The sequence below is a fragment of the Lepus europaeus genome, chromosome 9, assembly GCF_033115175.1.
Source record: "Lepus europaeus isolate LE1 chromosome 9, mLepTim1.pri, whole genome shotgun sequence".
In the NCBI taxonomy this organism is placed as follows: Eukaryota; Metazoa; Chordata; class Mammalia; order Lagomorpha; family Leporidae; genus Lepus; species Lepus europaeus.
In genome coordinates this window covers 26,401,556-26,421,036 of record NC_084835.1, presented here as the reverse complement: position 1 = coordinate 26,421,036, position 19,481 = coordinate 26,401,556, and the positions used below count along the sequence as shown (strand labels likewise).

Below are 19,481 nucleotides of genomic sequence, written 5' to 3'. Positions count from 1 at the left end.
TTGCTGTGGATTTGTTCTGAGAGGAGGAGCGTGGTGGGGCAAGAGGCGTGGAGCCACCACACAGACCCCAGGAGGGAGTCGGGTGAAAGCAGGCCAGAGGCGAGCAGCTTGCAGACTCGTTTATTTCAGTGGCTACCACAGCTTATATAGCCAAGGCATCCAATCCGGTCAAGGGGTGGGCTATGCCCTAACCAATCACACCCTGTTGCCAGGCGGTTTCCAGAGCCATTCAATCACAGCCTGCTGCCAGTCAGGCTCTGTTGTCGTGTGGTTTCCAAAGCCATGCAACCACAGCCTGTTGCCAGCGGCCATCTTAGCATGGCCTTCTCATTCCACCACCCAGAGGCACTAGTTCCACCAGGGTTAGCCAGGCCTGGCCGGGTGTGCAGCCCGCAGGGCCTCCTCCTGGAGAGCGGGGCTGATGACCCCTAGCTGGGCAGGGGGTCTGTGTCTCTCACCACAGCTGCTGCAGAAGACAAGAGCTAAGCAGAGCCAGGCAGCCAACTCGGCTGGGGGCCTGGCCTGGGGAGTACCCCCTGCCCCTCTCCTGAGCATGAGGGCACCGGGCTCGGCAGGCGCTAGGGGTGTGAGTGCAAGAACCCCCCCTGGTGACTGCTTTCACGTCCTGCTCCTCCCCGCAGACTCCGTTCCCTACACCTTCCTGGGTCTGAGGGAGAACAGCACACAGCGGCAGGCCCGGGAACCGGGCTGGCCACTCGCCACCACTCCACAGCCCTGGGGCCTGAGGCGCCCGTCAGGGTCGGGCGAGGAGGCCGCGCTCTGGCCACAGGTACAGGAGCAAGCAGAAGGGCAGCGGGGTTGGCTCTCCACGGAAAGCTAACTCTCTGAGCACTGGAGCACAGAAACGGGCACGGGCCCACGTCCCCACAGGTCCGCCCCTGCCGCCGTGCGAGCGCTGTCTCCTCGAGACCCTGGGCCCCCCACGCCAGCAACCCTAGCCTCAGGGCCTCGCCCTCTCAACAGGTCACGCCTCCAGGAGGTGGGCCTGCTCTACTGCCCAGGCTGGGGGGATGGGGGTGCCTGGGGAGCACAACCAGGGCTGCTCAGGAGAGGTCCCCCCCACCCCAAATCTCCACATCCCAGCCACTATCCGGCTCCTGCAGGGCTGCGCCCATCTCCCTCGCCCACGCCAACCACGTATGGGCCGACGCGCTGCTCGGACCCCGGTGACTCTTGAACTACGAGCCACAGACCGTGTCAAACTCTGCTTTATTGGAATAGAGAAAACAGGCAGCGGGAATCACACTTGGTGCTGCCCACCCCTCTCAGCCCCAAGCCGGGGCACTCCTGCCCCCAGGGCTCTCCCCCTGCACCAGGGGAGGCCTGCACCTGGGGAGAGCGCTCGTGCGCATCCCGCCCCCAGCATCGTGAGCAACAATCGTCCACAGTGACAGCGACGGCGACGAAGGACTGGACAGGACGCTTCAGGAAAGACGTGTGAGAGTCACACACAGCCACGGTGCACGTGCTCACAACGGGATCACAAGACACGCCGCTGGGTGCCTGCCACGCCGCAGGCCGGAGACAGACGACAGGGCCACGGGGGCTGCCGGACGGCCCTGCGGGCTCCCCCCGGCCTTACAGACAACAAACTGACGACATTCACATTCTCGGCGAGGACAGCCAACTTAAGGTACCACACGGGAGGCGACAACACTTTGAGAGGAATGAGGAAAGCCTGGCCAGCCAGAGCAGGCGGGAGCCCAGGCTAGCCAGTGAGCTCCACGGGCAGCTCTCGGCCACACAGGGCCTCCCACTGGCGGGCCAGCAGCGAGATGAGCTTCTCTCGGCTCTCGGCACTGGGGACAAACACCTGCCACTGGACCTCATGGCCCTGGCCAGCCCTGGCCTGGCTCCCCGGCTCCTCCCCAAAGTGGTCTAGGGTGACGCTGCCCATGAGGTCGTGGCCCTGCACGTCGTCAAAGACCAGGGTGAGGGCCTGCGGGTAGGTCTGGTAGCCCATGAGCACGCGGTCCAGGTCCCGGACACGGCGGCCGTCGTCCAGCCGGTACCGGTCCCTGTGTGGCGGCTCCTTGGCAAACTCAGGCAGCGGGTAGTGGACACAGTCCTCGTCCAGGAGGAAGATCTCGGCACTGGTCAGCAGCAGGGTCTTGGGGCGCAGGGGGCTCCTGCAGTGCCCAGGGGCCGGTGGCCCCACCTGGAAGGCCTGCACATACAGCAGGATGCTGAGGCCCTGAGCCTTCTCCGGCTCGGCCGTCTTCTGGGCCACGATGAACATCAGGTCCCCGATCTCCTCCTCGCTGGGGTACGTGAACTTCACACGGCTAGAGTGGATCAGCTCATAGTTCTCCATCTTCCCTGCAGAGAGAGCCACGGGGTCTGCAGCCTGGGACTGGCCCGAGCCCCCAGGGACCCCAGCTCAAGGACGGCAGAAGCCCCACAGGCCAGCAGCCCAGTGCACAGACTGCCGGGATGGAGAGGCCGTGCTGCAGGGGAGCCTGGCCGGTTCAGCGGGAGACCGCGAGGCTCCCCCTGCAGCCCGCACTAGCCAGGGTACCTGTGGCCTTGTTCCCGAACTCCGAGTAGAAGTCCTTGTCCACGGGCTCCGGCGAGGGGGCGTGCGCTCCAGCGAGGAGAGCGCAGCCATGAGGTGCTGCAGGAAGCAGTGCGTCAGGTAGCTGTCCCTCGTCACGCACGTGACCACCTGCGGCGGGGAGGAGCCTGTGGGAGGAGAGGTGGGCTTGATCCCCGCCCCCACGTCCCCAGCAAGCCAAGGCCAGCAGGGCCTGTGTGGGAAGCAACACAGGCCCTGGGAGGCAGCCATTTTTGTGGCAGGAAGGGCTGAGATTTTTCTGGAAGGGGACACGCAGGCGTTAGGAAAGAGCTTAGCTTTCTCTCTTCAGGAAGTGTGAGTCACAAACATCCTGCCCGGGCCAGCCGCTCTGCCTCTGGCCAGCGCAGTGCTGCTCCGCCCCTGCCCCGGGCTCCGGCCGATTTCTGCACCCTCAGCAGTGCCTGAGGCGGCTTCCTCCAGCGCCCGCCTGGCTCGGAAGCCGGGAGATAACACCGGCCTTCACGGCAACAACACAAAGCACAGCAGGTCACTCACCCGTCAGCCGGAAGTGCTGGTCAAAGAGCCCCACGTTGACCGACTGCAGGTCGCTGAGCCGCAGCACAGAGCACTGGGAAATGTGGAAGGGGCTGTTGTTGTAGTCGGTGTTTTTCTGATGCCAGAAATCTGTGATGGGGACAACAGCACTCAGGGTGGCCGTGGCTCTAGCAGGGGAGCCCGAGTTCCCAGGTGTGCAGCACTGTCCAGCAGGAGCAGGTCCCCTTGGCTGGCACAGACGGGCAAGGCTTCCTGCGTGGAGCAGCCTGGGGGCTGAGCCTCCAGTCCACTGGCTAAGGCACCCACTGGCGTCCCAAAGGGCTCAGGCTGCCCGATGCCTGTCATGGCCAGCAGCTAAGCCCTCGCTGGGTTCTGGCTCAGCGCACCCATCTTTGGCCTCAAGTCCCTGACAACTCCGGGAGGGAAGTCCTCAGGCCAGGGACTCCTGGCCCAGAGCAGCTGGGCTGCTGCTCCCAAAGCCACAGCCGGCTCCCCGCCACGCCCAGGACGCACAGCCCTGCCCCTACCCTGCAGCGGCTCTGAGAAGTGGCGGCGGAGGCTGTCGTGCAGCACGAAGTACACGGCCTTGGTGGAGAGCAGCACGCAGGCAGTCACCTCGAGCCCGGGGGTCTGGTAGAACACCACGGACGACCACAGCAGGTGCCGCAGCTCCTCGTTCTCTACCTGGACACAGAGGGCCGGGGGTGCTTCTGCAGGAGAGCAGGGCAGGGGGGCGGGGCACGCGCTTTCTCCCTTCTCACCCTGGGCCCAAGAAGAGACCTCTGGGCAGGCACTGCCTCCCGGAGAACACCTCTACCAGCCCCACCACCCTGGGGACCAGCATGTCCCGGGCAGCTACTTCATGTGATCGGCAGGACTGTCAACTTAGAGGCGGAGAGGAAGTGAGGGTGCAGGGTCTGCCCTGGGGGAGGGGGTGACGGGGCAAGCTGGCCGGGGTAGGGGGGCAGCTCAGGCCTCATTGGCCTGCTCTCCAAGGCAGCGAGCAGCAAAAGCTGAGACTGACTGAAAGGCAAGGCCTCCCAACCACAGCCCAACCCACACCCTCTCCTCCCAGTGCCGGCTGCGGGCCCTGCGCGGCACCGGTGCTACCTCGGCGATGCTGCTGTGGAAGAGCTCGAGGATGGCGCCCCCTCGCAGGCTGGCGATGTGCTGGAGCGCCGGGCACACGGGCAGGTGCGAGGGGATCTGGTTCTCCTCCGAGGTGGCCTGGAGCAGGTGCTCACTCGGGTACTGGGTGGGGCTCTCGGCTTGTGCCAGACCCCTCACTGGGGCTGGAGAAGCTGGGGTCTCCTCCGGAACCGAAGCTGGAGCTGAGGCTTCTGCTGGGGCTGGAGCCGGAGCCGGAGCCAGAGCCTTTGGCGGGTCTGGGGTTGAGGCCCCTGCAGGGGCTGGGGGTGGAGCTGGAGCCTCTGCTGGGACCTCGGCTGGGGCTGGGGCTGGGGCCTCCTGGTCATTGCTGCATTGCCCAATCCCCCAAGAGATACCACATCAACATGGATTTCACACCACACACTTCTTAGGAGTGGGAGGACAGAAGGGCAAAAGGTGGGCAAGTGTGGGCTTTGGCCATGGGTGGAGAGGGTGGCAGTGGTGTTGGCAATGCCACTCCAGCATGCAAAGCACTGCCAAGGTGCCCAGGACCGGTGAGAATCACAAAGTCCAACTGCCACTCAGTTGGGCCTCTGGGGCAGCCACCACTGCACATGGCCACACTGCTCTGTTCTAGGCACAAGCCCAGATACTGCCCAGAACCTTACAGACCGGAGGGCAGGGTCCCTGCAACCAGACTACAGGCCATGCCTACATTCAGAGGAGTTCTTCGGGTGCCATCCTCTCCTGTGGACGCAGTCCAGCTGTGAGAGAACCTGGGGTTCTGATCCTGCACTTGGCCAAACACCCCCCAGAAGCCTCTGGGCTGCCCTCCTGCTGTCCTGGGACCGAGACGTGTGAGCTGGGGTGAATCAATCCCCCATGGGCACAGCCTGCCAGGCTTGGGAGTAGAGAGGAACTGGAGCCCAGATGCAGCCCACAGCCCCCCACGGTAGAGGGAGGACACGTGCAGGACTACCCTCTTCACAAGCCGCTGAAAGGGCCGGGCACCCCCAGGGAGCAGCTGTTGGGGGTGGGTGGTGCCGGGAAATGCTGGGGGGGCAGTGGTGGGACAGGGTCTCTACTGCCCACACTGGGGAGGCCAGCGCAGGTCCACCACGTCTCAGGGGATGGAGGTCAAATGAAGGGCTCGGTCCCAGAAGGCGGCCCCTGCGCACCTCGAGTGAGCAGGGGAACAGGAAGGAGCCCCCCAAGGGCCCTCTCTATGCCCTGCCCCCGCCCCCCGGGCCATCCTGAGGAAGGGGGAAGCCAGGCTCAGCAGGGCAGGGAAGTGCGGGTGGTGAGGAAGAGCGCGGACAGGGCCGCCAACTCCTTCCATCTCCCCAGCAGGAGGCGGAGGTGCCCCGCACAGCTCACAGCTGCTGCTTTCAGCCAAGAGGCTCTGAGGAGGCCTTGTGCCGCATCAACGGGGGAAGCCCCGGAGCTGGTCTCTGAGACGCCACGGCCTGAAGCAGAGCCCAGCCACAGCTCCAGCCACAGCACTGAGAGCCTGCGGGGGGCCCTGGAGGCCATGCTGCACCCAGGAGGGCAGAGTGGACAGGACCAGGGCCACGGTGCTGCCCTCCTGGGCTCGGAGTGCTGCAGCCTGCAGCTTCCCAGCTGGGCAGACGGGGGGGGGGGGAGGGGGGGAGGAACCTGGGCCAGCCCCTGCCTGGGGAGGGACCGCTTTCCTCAGCCTCCTCTGAGGGCCTAGAGGAAAAGCAGCCGCCCAGCACCAAGCCTGAGGGAGCCAAGAGCTGTGCCCAGGGCAGCCGAGAGCCAGGAAGCAGCCAGGGAGCAGGGGCACGGCCCACTGACAACCCGCAAATGCTTGGAGACCGTGCGCGTGCCAGCCCCACCCACACCCCTGGGGTCCCGAGAGCCAGGCACAGTCTCACCTGGCCCTGCCCTTGGCAGGCTGGCTGTCTCCCCGGGGGCTCTGGGACCTGGCACTGGTGGCAGAGCTCTTGGCGATGACCACGGTCTTCAGGTCCTGCAGCGAGGCCCGCAGCTGACTGTAGACGCGCAGGAAGTGGAACTTCTCGTGGGGCAGCACGAAAATGGCGGTGACGAAGCGGTAGCCTACGAGCAGCTCGAGGACGTGGCCGTCGGCGAAGGCCCCGCGTGGCTGGGTGCAGCTGCGCGTGGGGTCCAGCAGCACCGTGGACAGCGGCACGCGGCTAAGCTTGAAGCTGTTGCGGTTGCGACAGTTGTGGGTGCCGAGGTTGGGCATGGGGTTGAAGTCGGCCTTGATGACGTTGAGATGCTGGGGTGTGAGCAGCAGCCAGTAGGGGATGGCGGCGGACTTGACGGCCTCGGAGGGCGCGCAGCAGGAGCGGCGCACGGCCGAGCAGAGTGTGCAGCTGGCCCATTCGATGTTGCCCGAGTAGTCCCCGGCGGCTGTCTGCACCATGCGCTTGTCGCTGTAGACCAGGTAGACGGGGAAGCAGCCCTGGCTGCGCTCCTGGCAGCCACCGGCCACCTTGTAGAAGGTGAGCAGCTGGCGCAGGAACTCCTGCAGGCTGGTGTGGCTGCCGTAGAGGACGGGGCTGCAGAGCATGGCCATGTGCTGCGGGGCGAAGCAGGTGCGCAGGTCGGCGTGGAAGTCGTGCAGGCTGGCGGCGTCCGAGATGATGAAGAGCGCGTTCTCGCTGTGCCGCACCTTCAGCACCAGGCACAGCTCCGGCATGAGGAAGCCGAACTCGGTGAGGTCGCCGTGCGGGAAGCAGAAGACAAAGCGCAGGGACGAGAGGATGTGCTGGCTGCTGCCTCGGGACTCCTGGTGCGGGATCTCGAAGACGGCCACGCCGAAATCCGTGAGCACGAGGCAGGCGGCGAACTGGCGGATGCTGCCCTGCACGTGGATCAGGAAGCACCACAGCACCTTGAGGACCCGGATGTGCTCCAACAGGAAGTCTTCATCTGCACCCAGCGCCCACTCCAGAGCCAGGCGCGCCTCCTCGGCCGCCGCCGCCGCCTCCTCCTCCCCCTGGCCACCCTCTTCCTCTCCCTCCTCCTCAGCATCAGGGGGCCCCATCTCAAAGTAGCGGTTCTCAGCAACGTCCTCCTCTTCCTCCTCATCTTCCTCCTCGCCCTGGCCTTCCTCGCGCCGGTTGGCAGCCTCGATCCAGGCAGGCAGCTGCCGCTCGATGGCCTGCCGGATCAGCGCACTCAGGCGCTGGATGAAGTCCTGGTTGGTGGCCGTGTAGCCGATGCAGGTGAAGGGCAGGAAGATGATCTGGCCGGACCCAGGCACCACCTGCACCTCTGGCTCCGCGTGCTCCGGGCTGTTTAGGATGTTTGGGAAGAGCCAGGTCAGAGACATGGGGGCGGGAGGGGCCCCCCCTGCTTGCCTCCTGTGGAGCCTGCTACAGCCTTCTGGCCCTAGGAACCAACCTATGGGTCTCAACTCAGCCAAGCCCCTCCCAGGACAAGGCATGGTGGGGAACAGGGCACAGCTGGGGACCTGGGATTGAGTCAGAGGCCACCATTCAAGGGGCTCAGACCCCAGGCATGCAGCACAGCCCTGCCCCGACCACACTCACTCCCACGACAAAAGCGCCCCCGAGGACTGTCAGTCTTTCAGAGACGCCCACTAGTCCGGGAGCCACGGAGTGCCCCAGGGCACGAGCCCACTGTGGAGAACGGCTCCCTCCCACGGTGCCCAGCAGCTTCCAGGGACGGGCAAGTGGGGTAGGGCAGGTTTTAGGACTTCACATTTATTGGTTGGTTGATTTTTCTCATTTATTTCAAAAGCAGAGAGATGGACAGAGATCTCCCATCTTCTGGTTCACTCTCCAAATGCACACAGCAGCTGGCGCTGGGCCAGGCCAAAGCCAGAAGTGAGGAACTGTCCCTGGGTCTCCCATGTGAGTGGCAGGGGCCCAGCTAACTCAGCCACCACTTGCTGCCTCCAGGGTGTGTATAAGCAGGAAGCTGGAATGGAGAGTGGGGCTGGGACTTGAACCTTGGCCCTCTGACAGGGGAGGCGGGGGACCCAGCAGCACCTTAACTGCTTCACGGGTCCCTTCCAAGTCTTCCAGGCCACCACAGCCGGGGCACAAAAGACGAGTCAGAAAGCAGCTTCTGCAGACAGAGCATTTCAGGGCTTGTGGGCCACCTGACCCAGCCTCTAGGAGCCCCGTCACTCCTAGCCCATGGGCCCCACAGAGCAGCCCAGGTTTTGGGTGTTCATCTGCCAATCCCTTGTCAGAGCGACACGTGCCAGCGAATCCAGGGGTTAGAACTCGGAAGCATATCTCAGTCTGTCTCGGCTGTGTCTACCTCAAGGAAGAAACGGTTCCACAGGCCCTCTGCCAGCAGGTGGCTGACGAGGAGTGGCGGGCACCTCTAGCCCACAGACGAGCCTGGGAAGCCTGCTGGTGCTCATCCCTACCTTGCACCGCCAACGGCTCCCGGCACGTCCCTGAGCTCGTCACAAGCTGCCTGGTAGACAAGAAAAGCGTCAGCCCCACCGGCCGTAGCCGTCCTCAGCGCTCCCTGGAAGCCGCACCTGGGGCCCCAAGGGCAGCCCCACCCCGTTAGCACCCCATTTCACGGCAGGGCTCAGGCTCCCACCTGCCTGACTCCAGGCCCCATTTCCAACCTCGGGCCAGGGCCTGGTGTTTCTCCCCGGGGATCTGGCATCTGAGGACTCCTTGTACCACCCTGGGTTCGAGTGGACAGCTGACCGCCTTGGTCCAGCTGTAACTAGCCAGCAGCCAGCAGCAGAGGTGGCACAGCCCTGATCAGGCCCTCCCAGTGGTCTCTGAGCAGTAGGGAAAAACCTAGGACTTGGGAACAGTAGCGAAAGACCTGTGTGACCCTGGGGAGATGAGGATCCTGCAAACTGTGCCCACATCACCTGGTCATGGCCTGTGTGGCAGCACAGCAATGGGGCCGCGGGGAGACTCAGGCACCAGGCCATGCCCCGCACACAGCTGACCAGGGCTCTTGCTTTCCTCCCCTCCCCACCGGACACAGGAAGCGGTTCTGGAGGTGCTGGAGTCACTGCGTCCCACCCAGGACGTGTCCTCGTCTACGAGGGCTACACGCAGGAAGGGCAGATGGGCTCCAGCGGTGCCAGGCAGCGGGGGAGGAACTCTGTCTTCCCCAGGGCAGTTGCTCATGGGGCCCGGGGGTCATCTGCCTCCATCTGCCCCCAGGGTCCAGTCAGAAAGAATCGCCTGGTCCCATCCTCTGAGACCAAGAGAGGAGAGGGCAGAGAGGCTCAACACAGAGCCCTAACGGCCAGGTCAGGACAGCAGCCTCACGCCAGTGCAGGCAGCACTCGGCACACTGCAGCCTGGAAGCAGCTGCCGCATCCAGCCAGGGCGCTCCCTGGAGCAGACAGCTTCCCCGGAGGAGCCATGCCGGAGGAGAGCATTACCTGTCCTGCAGGGAGGGACTCCAAGGACTCAGAGCACTCCCGGGCAATGGGCCGGTCCTCAGCAGTCAGGCTGTCGGTGGACGAGAGGCTGCTGGCCAGGGCTTCCTCCTGCACGAACATGATTCCTGGAGAAACCAGGGGTGGGTGGGGCAGGACAGGGCGGGGCAGGGAGAGCAGCTTTCAACACCTGGGGCGGGGGCCTCAAGGCTGCTGGCACGGCCAGGGGCTAGCCAGACCCCAAAACCCGGCCACATGGGTTAGGGAAGAAAATGTGAAACTGAAATCTTAAAATAACTCAAGGAAAGCACAAACGACTGCTCATCTAATCTCGGAGAGGGAGGAACTGAGTACCACCCAAAGGAAGAAAATGGTACATTTGACTATATCAACATAGTTGCTGAAGATAAACTTTAAGACAAAAGGAAAGAGAGTGCCTGGTGGCCGGCACTGTGGCTTAACAGGCTAATCCTCCGCCTTGCGGCGCCGGCACACCGGGTTCTAGTCCAGGTCGGGGCGCCAGATTCTGTCCCGGTTGCTCCTCTTCCAGGCCAGCTCTCTGCTATGGCCCGGGAAGGCAGTGGAGGATGGCCCAAGTGCTTGGGCCCTGCACCTGCATGGGAGACCAGGAGAAGCACCTGGCTCCTGGCTTCGGATCAGCGTGGTGTGCCGGCCGCAGCGGCCATTGGAGGGTGAACCAACGGCAAAAAGGAAGACCTTTCTCTCTGTTTCTCTCTCTCACTGCCTGTCAAAAAAAAAAAAAAAGAGTGCTTGGTGTATGTGACAGAGGTTGCATGTGTACTCTGTAAAAAACTCTTACAGATCACAAAAGTCAAAGAACCATGGAGACCACAGGGGACGGAGGACAAGCCATGAGGAGCGGGCAATGGGACTACGTACGGCATAGGGCACGCTCTCACCCTCACAAGCACACATGAAAAAGCAAGTGGGAACAGGAGACCAGCTTGGTCTCGCTCTGGCAAAGGCAGGCCAGACCCCTCAACCTGGCCCAGGCTCACTGGGCAGAGGCGGGCACGCGGGTGTAAGCCGGCCCACACTGGGGAGAGAAGTGTGGTGACAGACACGCCATCAGGAGCCTTAAAGGTGGTTGTTCCTGGAGCAGCTCCCAGGAAAAGTCCAGATGTGACCCCAGCCCCTGATCTGCCACCACTGCAGGGTTCCCAGGATGTGCAGGGCATGGGACCCTTTGCCAGCTGCTGCAGGCTTTGCCCCCCCCCCCACACACACACACCCAGGCTACAGCCAGGGCCTGCTGGCAGCAGACCACACCTGTAACCTGCCTGGGGCCACTTCACTGGACAGCAGCATTGTGGCTCACGCCCCCTGGAGGTGCATGGGGTTTTTAAAGCCCTGCTGAGGTTGTTTTGAGAATACAACCTGTCTGGACCTCTCACTCCAGATGGTTTGCAGGCCAGGTTTGGTTAGGGGCCTTTATGGTATACCCCACTGCAGCCGGCAGCCTGGCTTTCCCACCAAGCCATCACTGGCCAACGCGACTCAGACCCCCAGAGGCCCACAGGTTACGAGGCCCTGGTCCAGCTCAGCTGCCACCCAGGACAGGACTCACACAGCCCAGGTCCCCTGCCCACAGGCAGGGCAGGCAGGTGGCCCAAGCCAACACCCCACAGAGAGAAGCAGCAGGGGCTACGTGGGTGGGAGGGCGGTGAACACACAGCCATGCATGAAGCACCCACGGGCTCTCCTCCACTCTGTGTGCTGTCACCCGGAACCTGCCGCCTCCCAGGAACACGATCCAGTCCCAGCAGCCTTGGAGACCACCTCAGACACCATCCGCACTGCTTCGACATCCTACGAACTCCCACACCATGGCCTGCTTTCTCCCCACGAGGCTCCAAGCTCCTCAAAGGCACCGGGCTGGTCATCTGACCACCCAAGAGGGAGGCGGGAGAGGGACAGAGCAGTGCTAAGTGCGCCCCACAGGGGCCCATGCAAGCTTCTGTATTTACCACGCTGCATCAAATCTAAGACGTGTGCACGTGGCGCCATCTTGGCCTCAGCGGGAGGTGGCCCCTGGGAGGCTGCCCCACGCCTCTGTCAGGAGTATCAGCTGCAGACAGCAACTAGGAGCCACCAACTGAGAGATGCATCTCTGTTTCAGAGAGTGACAGGCAGAGATGTACGCGCTCAGAACTGATGACGTAGGCACATCCACTTCACAGAGTTTTTTGAGAAAACAGCTTCAGAGAGGCTGCAAGTCGCTTGAGGTCACGCAACAGGGAAGCCGGACACAGCCTCAGCTGGCGCCCCCCAGGCCTGCTCCTCACCCCCATCTCCACGCCTTCTCAGCCGCCAGGTCCGGCTGCAGAATCAACGCTGCCATTTTGCACATCTGCTCCGTGGGTCCTGATGCTCCGGGGCTCCGACCACTGGCTCACAGCTTCTGCGACGGTAGGGGCCTGGGGTTTCTTGGCGCTCCCTTCAGGCAGGCCCTGAGTGCCTGGCTTACTCACAAGCCCACTCTCCTGGAGTCCAGTTGGGAGCAACAGGTGGCAGTGAGCGCAGCCGAGGCTCCCACACCATGAGAACTCCCCAGCACCCAACAGGGCTGGGGAGCCCCGCTAATCCCCACAGCCGTGCTATCCTGCCACTGCCCTCCCAAGCCCCACTGGACACGAGGGACTGTGGACAGGGACAGTCTGTCCACTTCCTTCCTGGCCCATGGCCTGCACAAACAAGTGGTCAGAAAGGGTCACTCAGCAGGCAGACGGGATGGGGACATCAGGATAGTGCTGTGACAGGGGTCTGACCTCTGCTGTTCCTCCCCGAAAGGAAAGAGCTGTGCACACAACGACATCCAGTGCAGTTTTATTTAGAAGAGGTGCAAATCTGGCGACAGGGTCTCAGTGTCCAGGGACTGGGGAGGGGGACAGTCCCCAGGGTGGCCTGGCAGTGAGGAAGGGAGAGCGAGGCCCGGCTGGTGTGGAGACTTCGCCGCCACAGGGCGCTGCCCACAGCCGCAGCCTTGGGCAGACCCCAGCCCCCTGCCCCCTGGGTCTGCTCTTCACAGGCGTGCTCTCACGCCTGGCTCACAGACTTGCCAGATGCTGACTGTGAACCACTGAGGCTCCGGCCGCAAGGACCACAGCATCCCAGGCCCCAGCAGCCTTCAGTCATGAGGTTCCCCCGCGGGGCTCACAGCGACGCCAACCTTCCTCCCCTTTTATGCAAAACATCACAACCCCAAACTCTCAGCCCGACAACTGCTCAGGTTCCTAGCTCCCTGCTCCCACTCCTAGGAATTCTCTGCGTCTCTCGGCAGGAGCCCTGGGTGCTTGCTGCTCTGGGTCAGGCCTTTTGCCTGAAGTGGCGCCCCTGCTTCCTGCCCAGGCCTCTCTCCCTGACAGGACGCCGCCTCTCCCTCTCCTCCTCTCCTCCTCCATTTCCTCCTCTGGTGCTGAGGTCACAGCTGTGTGTTGCTAGCAGTGAGCACTTCACCTCCCCCTTCCCCAGGACCTCATCGCTCTAAGAGAGCATCCCCACGTGTGGGGTTGCCAGGTCAAGAGCCGGGAAGGTGTTTCTGGCTCTTGCAACACAGGGTCAAACTGTCTCCCCAAGACCTCACACAAGTCCTGCGTCTCCAGGAGCTGGGGCAGGCGCCGTTCTTCCCTGCACGTCCCGAGCCTCAGCGCCACTCGGGACGACACAGCCTCCCCTCTTGCGTGGGGGCCAGGCCAGCAGACACGCTCACAGCACCTGCTTCACTCACTCATCTCCGGGGGTGCCTGGGTTCAGAGGTGAAAGCCCTTTGAAAATGCTAAGGCAGCAGGCAGAGGAGAGGGACTGGTCTTCCACGGGTCCACAGGGACAGAGCGCCCACCTTGGCCCCATGAGCACAGGGTTTTGTGGCACCATGAGAGCCAGAGATGAGGCAATGTAAAATAAAGTGCCCCTCGCAGCCATCGGGCCACCAGACTTGGCAAGGTAAGCCGGCCCGGTTCCTGGTCAACAAGCAGCTGGCCTGCCCACGCAGCCTGTGGGCAGTGGGTTCTCGTGGGCCCACGACCCTGGGCCTGTTCAAAGGGCAATCTCAGGGCCCAGGTAGACACCCCCTAGCTCCCCACCCAGAGGAACTGGAAAAGGGCATCAGAGCATCTGGGGTCCTCACTAGGCAAACAGAGCCGACATCGAGCCATGCACCCTGCCCACAACCACAGGCCGCCTGAGAGGAGCTGGCGTGCTGACAGCATGGCCCTCCCCACGTCCGACCCGCCAGGGAGCAGGTGTCGGCAGCTTCCCCAGCCCCCGCCCAGCCAGGAGGCCCAGGTCCGGCTGTGTGGCTGCGCTGGGAGCAACAGGCATACACGATTACCTTGGCTGGAGACGATGGGCTGGGGCAGGGAGGTGGAGGCAGGAGCCACGGTGGGGGGCGAGCCGCTGGGTCTGAGCCGGGGATCCTCACCCACCTGCAGGGATGCCTGAGTCAGCCGGGGGGAGAAAGCCCAGGAAGAGCAGGTCTCACCGAGCCAGGAACATGACAGGTGACGAGGAAGCGGTCTCGCCTGTCCCTCAGAGCAGCAGGCAGGGTCACAAGCCCCTCAGCGGCCCTGAGCAAGGCCACGGCCCGGCGCCCCTACTTGCGCCTCCCACATGGGGACCCACCTTCTTCTCCACATTGCTCAGTTTGGACTTGACCTCCTTGGCCTTCTGAATCGCTTTCAGCACTTCCACCGTGTCCAGCTCCTTCTCCGTGGTCGCTGTGTCATCCAGACAGACCTACAGGGTCCAGAAAGTGGCTCTCAGCATGGGGCCCAGCTGAGTGGGCCGGGCCCTGTGAGGACGCCAGAAACCAAGGGAGGCTGAGCCTGCTGGGAGGGAGGTGACCTGGGCACAGCCTGAGGGGCCCGGGAGCCCCTTCGCCCCCCGCCTGGTCTGTCCCTGGAAGTCCTTCTCCAAGCGGTCGCCGAGTGGGAGAAGGGGGTGCCTGGAACCAAGCCCCAGTTACAGGCAGAACTGAGATGGTCAAAGAGTGAGAGCAGAGCCTTCAGGGCAGGGGAACTGGAGGACAGGGCACAGAGTGGTGGGGCGGGGGCGTGGCAGGGCCCTCATCTGCCAGCGTAAGAGGGCGCCAGGAGGCAGCAGGGCAGGTGGCCAAGTGAGGAAGGCCCCAAGTGTCTGGACAAGAGCTGACACCACAGGTCAGGTCAGCTCCCAAGGGCTGCAGCCCAGGAAGGAGGACATGGCATCTTGGGAGGCAACTTTGGTGAGTGTGTGCAGGGCATGAAGAGGGGATGGCTGGGATCTAGACAGACTCCTAGGTATCTTCTGGCCTGGGATCTGGGAAGAGACAGGCTCCAAGGTCTGGTCACAGAAAGGGGTGGGGCCTGCTCCAAGCTGAGGGCATGGGTGAGCCTGGCAAGGCCCCAACTGGTTGGCATGGCAGTAGGCACACAGCCACAGCCAGCAGCGGACTCCAGACTAGGCCACCTAGTGACGGTGAGCAAACCCTCTGCATGTATCCCATGCTTTGCACAGGCTGCCCAGGAAATGATGATCCTAAGTCTCTTCTTCCTGCCCCTGCTTAGGTAAATGTTTTTGAAAGCTGAAGCTATCCCTCCACACCGGGCACCTGTGCCTGTGTGCTCGTGGAGAGCCCTGTGGCCTGAGGCTCGGACGAGGCAATGTGGGGAAGCCTGGGCAAAATCGCCAGTCACAGGCCCCCTGGACAGGGGTGGGAGGCAACAGCAGAACCCCTTCAAGTCCACCCCTGGAGACTACCCCGTGCCAGGCCTTACCTCGGAGGCCCTGTCTCCGAACTGAGCGAGCACCTTGGTCCGGTAGTCGGGGATGATGCTCAGGGGGTTGTTCAGCAGAGCCACGCGCTCCAGGCACGGGAGGCTGCCTATGCTCTTGACCTCCTCCATCTGCAAGGGATGAACGCCACTCACTTGGGCCCTTCCCCCACCACAGCAGGTCTCATGGTCTTTTTAAAATGAAAGGAATCGCAACGCTCCTCCTGAGGGTCAGGCGGGGACACAGCTTACCTGCTCGATTCGGTTGTCGCTGAGGTCCAGGTTGACCAGCGAGTACAGCTTGTGCAGGCCACTCAGTCTCTCCAGGAGGTTGCCCGCCAAGTTCAGAGTCTTGATGTTCCCCAATTTGGTGTGAACCCCTTCCAAGGAGGACAGCTTGTTGTAGGACAGGTCCAGGTGCACAAGGTTGTACAGGTGCTGCAGCAGCATGGAGAACGGGGGAATGCTTGGGGCTGAGGCACTCCCACCTCAACTGCCCTGTTTGCTCTGCTGTGATTGGGAAGCGAAGCCTCTCAGCCCAGCAGCACCCCAGAAAGGTGAGCGCTGAAAACGGGGCTGTGCACTTGAGAATGGAGGCGCGTCACCCACACGGTGCTCGGTGTCTGTTTATTCAGCTTCTCTGATTCTTGGAACCGGATCAACAGTCACTCACTGCACTGCTAGATGCCTAAAGGGATGCTGGCAGCCTCTGCCCCTCCAAACCCCAGGGTATGGCTAAACTCCCAAGGCTGCGTCAGCCTCCCCACCACCGCAGAGAGCTCCTGCAGGCAGGGCTGGTTCCCAAAGATGTTACCTGCAGGTTGTCCACGACCAGTACTCCATTGTGACTCAAGTCCAGAAACTCAATCTTTGGGATCAGTTTCTGGGGAAAGAAAAAGAAAGAACACTGGATGTTACCCTACGAGGCTGCGCCCTACGCGGGCCCTGCACATGGCAGATGGCCACCTTACGACTCTTTCCCCTGACCACGAACCTCCATCTGACCATCCCCGAAGGGGCACACAGAGACCCCAGTGTTGAACACCATCTACCGTTTTCACACATTTGGCTCTTAGAGGTAGAAACAAGTGGCAAAATCCCAGCCAGAGAGGGGAGCCTGACCTTCTCCAAGCCTGCCCACCCCGAAAGAGCCACACAGGAACAGATGTCCTAAAGCCACCTGCATGTCACTCCTACACGGCTGTAACCTGGGAGGGATTTTTCTGCCCCACTCCTTGGAAGGACATGTCATCACTTTCGATGGTTCTCCAACATTCATGTAGTTATTAACATGCTCCACTTTCTCCCAAGTACTACATCACCTCATCTAATTAAGCCCACTTTGAAATTAACGTAGAAATTGCAGGCAATGCACAGAGCACTGGAGACAAATTAAACACCCATTCCCGGGATTCGGTCAAGCCCCAGCAGTCCGTGGCAACACTGCTGGGCGCCTACCACAGACTCGTCGATCTCGGAGATGCTGTTGTGGCTCAGGTCGAGGGTGGTCAAAGCTTGCCAGGTGGGGATGATGGCAGTCACGGGGCTTTCCAGGTCTGCACCTTCTGGTTCCCACTCCTCAAACTCTGAGGCTTCAGGAACAAGGACTTCCTGCGCAAGAACATCTGTTGAGCACCACCCCTGACGCAACACTCACTGGGAACACGATCATTGCAAAATTGAAGGGAGGGCTGGAGCATATTTAGCTTGTGGAAGTGAACTTGCATTAAATCGGGGCTGTTGCGTGTGTCTTTCCACAGCTGTGAAATAACTGCAAGCCTCAGCAGAGGAACAGCACTTGGAATGGGCCTGGCCCTGCCCCGGGAGCACAGGCCCCGTGGCCACCTCGGCCGCTGGCTGCATGGTGCTGCCTTTTCTGGCTTAACTCTCCAGGCTGAAGGTCAGAGACGAGGTGTTGCTAGGCAACTAACTGCTTTCAGAGCTCGGGATGCGGTCCCTGGCTGAACCAGTACTGCACAGGTCAGGGGTGGCAGCGGGAACACCGAGACTGTGGGAAGGGAAGGAAGAGGCTGCCTTCCGACTCGGATGCAAGATCTCTCCTCTCGAAATGGGCAGCCTCAGGTTCCTTCAGCCAGGCATCGGGGAGCTGCTCGAGGCGGGACATGGAGCCCAGTGCTCTTGCCCTCTCACAGCTGGATCCTTTCCATCAGCAGCCTCAGGAAAAAGACTTCCCCAAACCCAAATCTTAATCGGACATTCTGAGTCATCAAACTGGCCACCACATGCTTTTCTGTACTGGGGAAAAAATTTAACATTACCAGGGCACAATCCATATAAAGGCAAAAAAGCAGGGTTGGCACTGTGGTGTAGTGGGTTAAGCAGCACTGGCATCCCATATGGGCACCAGTTTGTGTCCTGGCTGCTCCACTTCCGATCCAGTTCCCTGCTAAAAATGGGCTGGGAAAGCAGTGGAAGGTGGCCCAAGTCCTTGGGCCCCTACCACACACATGGGAGACCCAGAAGAAGCTCATGGCTTTGGCCTGGACCAGCCCTGGCCAATGCAGCCATTTGGTGAATGAACCAGTGGATGGAAGATCTGTCTCTCCCTTTCTCTCTGAAACTCTGCATTTCAAATAAACAAATCTCTTAAAAAAAAAAAAAAAAAGGCAAAAAGCAAATCCTCTCCTACATTCCCAACTGGAATGTTCCCCTTGCCTGTATACAGACAGCAGGGCCCAGCTCTTCTACCACTTCACCTTCCGGAACAACACCCAGGTGCTAAGTCAGGGCTCGGCAGCCCTGCACAAGTTACATCATGCTAATTACCGCGCGCAAGTTACATCATGCTAATTAGTCCCACCCCTGGCCCAGCCTCACCACTGCTCATTAAAAACCTGCGGCGTCCTTTCTATTTCGAGGGGGAAAACAACACTGTTCCTTGAAATGTCTTGTGGACAACACAGATGCAGGTGCAGACTACTGCATCCCAGGGGCTGCCAAGTGCCTGGTGACCCAGGGAGGGCCGGCCACCGGGGCCTGACAGTGGGGACCACAGCAGGACCCCGTCCCAGGGATGGTGCCAGGCAGGAAACAGAGAGGCTCACCTTCATGGAGGTCGCCGAGAAACGGACGCTCATCGTAGCCAAGCTGCGCTTTGAGGCGACCAGCCCTCGGATGTGCTTAGCGTCACAGTGGCTGATCTGGAACGAGGAACATGCCCGGAGTGGGAGTCCATCACCCACACAAAGGCAGCACAACACTCAGGGGCAGGGGGAGCTCAGACCCGGGTCTCTGTACCGCAGTGCTTCATGCAGACTCAACATTCCACACTGCGTCTCCCAAGGAAGGCATCTGGCTTGTCTGAGGCACAGTGAGCCCCAAGTCCCATGTTCCCTGCGAGGGCAGCTCGGGGCGTGGCAGGCAGACAGGAAGGGTGGGTCACAGGTGTGCGCTCCACTCACTGCCCTCAGCTGGGTGGTGTCCTGGGAGGAGGGGCACCAGCCCAAGCACATGCTGGGAGCCATCTCCCTGGCTCCACACACCCACACACCCAGACAGGGCCTTGGCGTGTGCACGCAGGCCTGCAAGTCTGCACCGAGGAGGGCGGTCCCTGAGGCCTCCAACATACACCCAGAATGCTGCGGCAGAAGAGCGTGGCAGAGGCTCTGCAGTCAGACCCAGCTGAACCCCAATCTCGGTTTTCCCTCCTGAACTGTGTGAGTCTGGGCAGACTTCGCTGTTGCCCTAGGCCTCAGTTTCCTCAACTGTAAAATGGAAATTAAGTGCCCACTTCGCAGAGCTATCGAGACGATCAATCGACATCAGACACAGGGCTCAGGGCTGAACACAAAAGTTGTGCTCAAGAAACACAGCTTTAGGGCATTTCTTATTATTCAAAACTAACTTCTCTTTCTTTTAAAAACTGCTAGTAAAGTTGGCCTTGTGAACTGATGGGCCTAGTAGTGATTAATGCAAAGCAGGACTTGGTCGTGTGGGTGCCCCAGAGGGCAGGGAAGCCTCAAAGCCCTCTGCCTTCAGAGGGCCTGGACTTGCCGCACAGAGTCAAACACGAGACCAGTGCCTTATGATTAAATCTGGACACCCAATATGAAAAAACGCTTCCTAGCCAGTCAGTAAGGAGCGAGCTGACGCCCACGCCGCT

At 61.7% G+C, this 19,481-nt stretch overlaps 1 protein-coding gene across 1 annotated transcript in view; it reads right to left on the bottom strand.

The window, feature by feature from the left end:
- Nucleotides 1-1,217: 1,217 nt before the first annotated feature.
- Nucleotides 1,218-19,481, bottom strand: part of NISCH (nischarin) — a 36,183-nt gene continuing 17,919 nt past the window's right edge. The window contains 16 exon segments of the mRNA XM_062201036.1: nucleotides 1,218-2,340; nucleotides 2,540-2,597; nucleotides 2,600-2,703; nucleotides 3,092-3,220; nucleotides 3,619-3,775; nucleotides 4,202-4,568; nucleotides 6,100-7,488; nucleotides 8,598-8,647; nucleotides 9,591-9,715; nucleotides 13,939-14,032; nucleotides 14,229-14,342; nucleotides 15,362-15,490; nucleotides 15,611-15,796; nucleotides 16,173-16,241; nucleotides 16,817-16,969; nucleotides 18,424-18,519. Coding sequence (XP_062057020.1) covers nucleotides 1,730-2,340; nucleotides 2,540-2,597; nucleotides 2,600-2,703; nucleotides 3,092-3,220; nucleotides 3,619-3,775; nucleotides 4,202-4,568; nucleotides 6,100-7,488; nucleotides 8,598-8,647; nucleotides 9,591-9,715; nucleotides 13,939-14,032; nucleotides 14,229-14,342; nucleotides 15,362-15,490; nucleotides 15,611-15,796; nucleotides 16,173-16,241; nucleotides 16,817-16,969; nucleotides 18,424-18,519 — 3,831 coding nt within the window. The 3' untranslated portion in view covers nucleotides 1,218-1,729.